This window comes from Colossoma macropomum, unplaced genomic scaffold (genome assembly GCF_904425465.1).
Source record: "Colossoma macropomum unplaced genomic scaffold, Colossoma_macropomum, whole genome shotgun sequence".
Classification (NCBI taxonomy): Eukaryota; Metazoa; Chordata; class Actinopteri; order Characiformes; family Serrasalmidae; genus Colossoma; species Colossoma macropomum.
In genome coordinates, this window is record NW_023494803.1 from 3,864,348 (window position 1) to 3,871,658 (window position 7,311).

Genomic DNA, 7,311 nt, shown 5'->3' on the forward strand with positions numbered 1-7,311 from the left:
AGATTGTATAGGTCTGATAATCATTGGATGGGGTTAAATAGATTGTATATGTCTGATAATCATTTCATGAGGATGAATAGATTGTACATGTCTGATAATCATTTAATGGGGTTAAATAGATTGTATATGTCTGATAATCATTTAATAGGGTTAAATAGATTGTATAGGTCTGATAATCATGTAATGGGTATAAACAGATTGTACATGTCTGATAATCATTTCATGAGGATAAATAGATTGTACATGTCTAATAATCATTTAATGGGGTTAAATAGATTGTATATATCTGATAATCATTTAATGGGGATAAATAGATTGTATAGGTCTGATAATCATTTAATGGGGATAAATAGATTGTATAGGTCTGATAATCATTTAATAGGTATAAATAGATTGTATATGTCTGATAATCATTTAATGGGGATAAATAGATTGTATATGTCTGATAATCATTTAATGGGGATAAATAGATTGTATGTGTCTGATAATCATTTAATGGGGATAAATAGATTGTATATGTCTAATAATCATTTAATGGGGATAAATAGATAGTGTATAGCTAATATGTGCCTAATAATTACTTCCGATGGATTGGAAATCACTTAATGGGATTAAATGGATTGTACATGATTAATAATCATTTATCGTGGTTGAATAGATTGTATGTGCTTAATAATCATTTAATGGAGTTGAGTATGGCTATTAATCAGTTAATGCAATCGAGTTGATTGGTAATCACTTAATGTAATTAAATAGATTGTTAAGGACTAATAGTCATTTAATAATGTGCCATGGATCGTAATTGTATATGTGTAATACATGTTTAGTGTGGTTGAATGAATTGTATATGAACAATATTCAGTTAGTGGGGTTGAATAGATTGTATATGGCTACTAATCATTTCTGGGCTTCAATAGATTAAACAGATAACTCCAAAGAATCCTAAAACTCTGAATTTACACAGACTCGTTCTAGAAAAAGCAGAAACACTGTTTACAGACAAAATAATTATCTTTTATTTACACCATATATATATATACACCTTTACACAGGTAGGCATCCACTCCACACACCAACAGTAAGGCACTTCCTATCTATGTATTACATAATACCCTCACAGCTCATTCACAAAAGACATAAAGTAAAACCACTTAGGCTTTGCAGCATCCAGTCCCCGCTGCAAGCACACTCGCTGACCAAAAAGGCACAGTGCGGAGGAGCAACAGCTATAAACAGCTTCGGCTTATACATTCGTCTTTATTTGGTGCAGTTACATGTGACAGGTAAATGCCTACAAAGTGAAATGATGAAGTCCTCATAACATCCTTCATTCGGAGATGCTGAAATAACTGAAGCGTGATCTTCAGTCATGAAACACCTCGTCACCAAGTAGAGTTTAACCCTTCAATATGAAGGAAAATCTTCTCGGTGGCCAGCTCTTCCTCCCCTGCCATGCTTTTAACTTGAAATTTACACGTTTAAAAAAAGTGATCAGCCAATCACTGGCCATTCAAATTGCATAAATTGATGTTTTCTTCAAGTTCAGAGCCCAAAGTTTGTTGCAGCAGTCTGAAAAATGGTTTCAAGGCACTAAAGCGTACAACAGATGCAGGCAAGGTGAGTTATGCGTTGAACTGTAGTATAACAACAGTATTATCAGTGGCTGAACATTTAGAAAAATATCCATTTGTAATTAGCCAAATATGAGTCCAGTTTTATAATAAAACATGCTTGTAGTTGTTCCACATGAATGAAACAGTGTAAAAAAGTCTCAGATTTCAAATTTTCTTCCCTCTTCACCCATAACTAGGCAATAATCAGTGTACTTATAGCTTATCTCTAGCACAACAGCTCAAGCTTCTGAAGGGTTAGAGAAAAAAAACTGATATGATCATTTTCAGCAGAAGGCCTGTACATTGTCCAGTCAGTGACCCATTTTCAGACAAGGTGGCTGATGGCATTTCTTCAAGCTACCAGTAGGGGGTACTGGCCTCAATGCAGCCCCAACTCTGCCAGTCAGGGAAAAGTCCGTTCCAGCCGCGGGGCCTGCTGAACTGACCGAATTCCTTCTCTCCCTTCTTCCCCTGCTTCTTGGGAGCTTGTGTTTTCTTCTGCTGTGTTGCTGAGCTCCTCTCGTCGTCCTGCTTCCAAGCTCTCGCCACCAGTCCATAATTTCTGCCATCGTTATTGTCCCAGTACGTCTGGCCGCCAGTGGCATAACTGATGCAAAACTCCACTTTATTCTGAGGCGGCACGTACGCGGGCAGCTCAGTGGCGAAAGAGAACGTGTCGGTGTCTTGGCAGCCGTAGACGTTGTTCATGTACGTGCACTCCAAGTTTTGGTAGCTCCTCCAAGAGTCAAAGGTGATCCGAACGTGCACAGATTTCTCGAAGGCCAGGTTCCGCACCTTGACCGTGCCCGTCAGTGCCCTCTCCTGCAGCGTACAGCTCTCCAAGCACACGGAATTCTTCATCAGCCGGCTCCGGAAGTCCAGGTAGTCGGCCGCAGGCTGAGGGAAGTCCAGAACCCAGCTCTGGACCGTGCTGATGCGCAGGGCGGCCGTGGCGCTCTCCAGCTCTTCCAGGTCGAACTGCAGCTGGGACGAGGCCCTGCCGTCATTGTTGTCGGACGGGGAGAAGATGTGGACGGCCGTGAGGGACATGCCCTTGGAGTCGGCGAACACCACCTTCTTCTTGGCTTTGCTTTTGGAGGTCTGCCAGCCCAGGCATGGCGGCTCCAGCTGGGCCTTGGTGCTGAGGCAGGGCCGGAGGGGCTTGAAGTGGGTCTTGGCTCGGTTCCTGGCCCTGTAGTCTTCATAGGAGCTGAGGAAGCTGCGAAGGGGCGGGGAGTGGGCGATGTACAGCTGCACCGCCACGTCCACTGGCATGACTGGACCCGGCATTGGGGGCTCGAAGATGTGGAGGACGCTACAAACACAAACACAACACAGCAACGTTAGTGCACATGGCCTCTCTTGAGGTTCTCTTTCCTGTGCTGGTTCTCGGCGAGATTAGATTCCAAATTGCAGCGTTTTGAGCAAATTAGGTCTAGTTAGAAACTGGCCATTTCACATTCATTAAACATTCAGAGAAAGGCTCTAAAACAGCACGTAAGAGCAGATAACCCTTTATAGCACTGCTTGTAGACTACATGTCCCAGTTTACTTCATGCCAGTCACTCAAAATTCATATATTTATGAAAAAAGATATGAAAAAATGTAAAAGTATTTTGTCTGCATTTTCAAATGACTTCTTTTTTTTTGCCATTTTCCACCAAGTTTAGATCAAGTTCAAATAATATTATGCTACAATTTTTTGTTTATTTCACAAGCTTGTCTGACTGACTAACATTAGTCCACAGAACAAAACGTGCCTTGTAGCTTAAGAGCTTTTTCATGAAACCACTTTGTCTCGCGTTCTTACCTTGCAGAACTCATTGAAAGTCTCTAAAACTGTGAAGAAGGGCGCATGGCAGGGCTGGGGCGGCGCACTCTTTGCTCTGTAGCCGGTTTGAGGAGAGCTGTGAGGGGCTCCGTGTCTGTGTCTGCAGTGGTTTCGGTCCACACCCCCTTATTCTGCTCACCGGCGCTGCTGCGCTCTGTCTCTGTGCGCGACGCTATTAAAACCGCCGCTTCTGAGCTTATTTGCATATTCTTTTAAGCGATCCGCCGCCGGCCAATCGCAGCGGCGCAGAATGCGGCTGCGGCCAATCAGGGGAGAGTTTCGTCCGGGCCCGTTCACTGCAGAGGGCTCGGCCGATGAGACAGAGGAGCAGGTTCTGAGAGCGAGCGCGACCCCTGGCGGTGAAATAAATCATAACTCAGACGGTTTGAGGCGCCTCATTAAATGCGTTTCTGTCGGACTCTTTTCTGTTTAATTACTGGATGATCGTCTATTCTCTCACGTGCTTCTTTCTCTTTCTCTCTCTTTCTTTCTTTCTTCCTTTACACTTGCATTTAGTGACTTATTGATAAACCCAGGTTTCCTGGCAAATGTATTTATTTATTTGTTTGTTTGTTTGTTTGTATATATTTGTAATATTTGTATTGTTTTATTGTTATTATATTTTAATACCATTTTATCATTGTATTATATTATTTATATATTTATTAATATTTATTATATCTTATTATGTTGCTTATTTATTTCTTTATTTATTTATAGATGTTTTATAGATTGATTTTTAATATTTATATTTTGATATTCTCTAATCAATATCAAAATATATAATTATAAATATATGTATAATTTATTCAGTTTTTAATATATTTATTTCTATTTTTGTTGTATCTTGTGGCTTAATCATCTATTCCCTCACATATTTCTTTCTTTCTTTATATTTTTAGATACTTAAATTGCATTTAGTGATTATTATTAATCACCATGATAATTTCCTAGCACATATATGTGTTCTTATGCTTCAATTAATTATTTTATTTGTCATTTATTATTGTATACATCCTTTATTTATTTATTCAGTTGACCTTTCCCAAGATTGCTAAAAAGCCCTAAAACATAGCAGCTAATCATGAATGCAGTAAAGTTCACTGCAGCAACACTGAGCTATTTTAATCTTTCTGCGCTGGCTGTATTCAGGCCATGGTCACGGTTAATCATTCTCAGAAGCCTATATTAAACTGGCACTGTCAGTAGGCGACTGCTAACCTGTGTAGAGCTGCGTTTTGTCTCAAGCAGCAGATAAAACACACACGAACCACTTCAAAGGGTCCCTGCATGTTGATGTGTACCCTGGTCGTATGGTCCAAAGTGCAGTTTTCTTGGTTTTAGTTTGACTGAATGTTGATCACGCCTGGAAGGCATGACAGAGCAGTTAAATCTCCAGACCTGGAGCTACAGGTCATCAGTATCCACGCCAGAGACCTGTAGATACATGTGCACAGTGAATCAATCTCTCTCTCTCTCATTATTGATCTCATCAGATGACTAGTTGACACCTCATTCGTTTACTGAGCTGGACCGCAGTTCCTGAACACATCAGTCATCAGGGATCTCTAATAATTAACACCACAATGCTTTTGATAGATTGAAAGATTAATGACAAACACTTTGATGGACAGGCCATCTTACTTTGTTTCTGAAGAGGTTCTGCATATTTGATTAATGGGTCTTGACAATGTAATTTCAGGCTTTTGATGCTGCTGCTGCTGTTATTATAAAGAAATAACATAAATAACAACATGTATGTACAGAGCCTTTTCTGAACATTTGGGGGCCCTAATGACATCTTATTTGGGACCCCCTACCAATCTCAATAATATTATTTATAAGAATATATAAGAATAGAAAATAATGAAAACAAGTTTAATTTTGAGCAGAGATAGAAATTGTAAATAGATGTATAGAATACATTCAATATTCAATAAGGTAAACATAAAACAATATATATATATATATATATATATGCCCTGCGATGGACTGGCGACCTGTCCAGGGTGTATCGTGTATCCTGCCTTCCGCCCAATGACAGCTGGGATAGGCTCCAGCACCCCCACCGCGACCCAGAAGGATAAGCGGTTTAGATGATGTATGTATGTATATATATATACATAGTGAAACACAGGTCACAAAGCCCACTTTTAGTATATTACCCTAGAATTTATTAAGTTAACTGACTAGACAGCATGAGCATTAAATGCTAGCTACAACAATTGTTAGCTATAGCAACATTGTCAAACATCCTGCTACAGATGAGTTTGTATGTGAGTTTTACATCTCAGCAGAGCGACATTCACACCTCACCTGTGCAATCAGGCCTAATAATTTGCACCTACCAGTCAAGTATCATCATCCTCAAGGTGTGAAATACAGAGGTCCTGGGTGGTCTAGGACCCCCTAATTAACCCTTGGACCCAAAAAATGTCTCAAAATCAAAATTCTGGTGCAGCCCTGAAAATGAACATATTTTGACAATCAAACACAAATTCAGGGAAATCTCATTGTTTAGCTCCTTCACCCACAATCAGCAAGCTTCTGCCTTGGTATTCGGCACTGGTTCACCCGGTTGGTTCTCCATATTTTTAAACACCTTAGTGTCGCTGCTGGACTGAGAATAGTCCACCAACCAAAAATATCCAGCCAACAGCGTCCTGTGGGCAGTGTCCTGTGACCACTGATGAAGGACTAGAGGATGACCAACACAAACTGTGCAGCAGCAGATGAGCTATCGTCTCTGACTTTACATCCACAAGGTGGACTGACAAGGTAGGAGTGTCTAATAGAGTGGACAGTGAGTGGACACTGAGGTGTTTAAAAACTCCAGCAGCACTGCTGTGTCTGATCCACTCAGACCAGCACAGACTAACACACCACCACCACGTCAGTGTTACTGCAGCGCTGAGAATTTGCTGGCTGTGATCTTTGGGCCCTCAGGCAGCACTGCATTAAAAACAGACATGATTCTGTAGTGGAGATCAGTGCATGGGCTCAGAAACACTTCTGAGAAAACAGTTCATCACTGCATCCACAAATGCAAGTTAAAACTCTAAAACGCAAAGAAGAAACTGTACATAAACAGGATACAGAAACACTGCCACCTTCTTTGGGCCCAAGCTCATTTAAAATGGACTGAGGGGAAGTGGAAAAGTGTCCTGTAGTCTGACGAATCAACATTTAAAATCCTTTTTGGAAATCATGGACACTGTGTCCTCCGGGCTAAAGACCACTCAGCTTGTTATCAGTACACAGTTCAAAAGCCAGTATTCATGATGGTATAGGGGGCATTAGTGCACATGGCATGGGTGACGTGCTCATCTGTGAAGGCACCATTAATGCTGAATGATATATACATGTTTTGGCAACATTGTGCTTCCATCCAGACAACGTCTTTTTCAGGGAAGGACTTGATTATTTCAGCAAGACAATGTAAAACTACATTCTGCATGTATTACAACAGCATTGCTCCATATTAAAAGAATCCGGGCGCTAAACTGACCTGTCTGCAGTCCAGACCTGTCACCACTGATAACATTTGGTGCAATATGAAATGAAAAATACGACAAATGAGACTCTGAACTGATGAGCAGCTGAAATCCTGTATCAAACAAGAACAAGAAAACATTTCACTTTTAAAACTACAGCAGTGTCTCCTCAGTTCCCAAACTCTTACAGAGTGTTGTTAAAGAAGAGGTGATGAAACACAGTGGTAAACAGGCCCCCGTCCCAACTGTTTTGGAACATGTTGTTGGCATCAAATTCAAAATGGGCATATCATTTTTAAAAAAAACAATAACATTTCTCAGTTTCAATATTTAATATGTTGTCTTTGTAGTATTTTCCTTAAAAATATCATTT

At 40.4% G+C, this 7,311-nt stretch overlaps 1 protein-coding gene across 1 annotated transcript; it reads right to left on the minus strand.

Annotated features, from left to right (window-relative positions):
• Nucleotides 1-992: 992 nt before the first annotated feature.
• ppp1r3ca (protein phosphatase 1, regulatory subunit 3Ca) lies at nt 993-3,607 on the minus strand. The gene is made up of 2 exons (XM_036593072.1): nt 3,424-3,607; nt 993-2,928 (listed from the first exon to the last, which is right to left on the minus strand). The coding sequence occupies exons 1-2, from the start codon at nt 3,435-3,437 to the stop codon at nt 1,971-1,973; spliced, it is 972 nt and encodes a 323-aa protein (XP_036448965.1). The 5' UTR covers nt 3,438-3,607; the 3' UTR covers nt 993-1,970.
• Between the last annotated feature and the right edge of the window lie 3,704 nt (nt 3,608-7,311).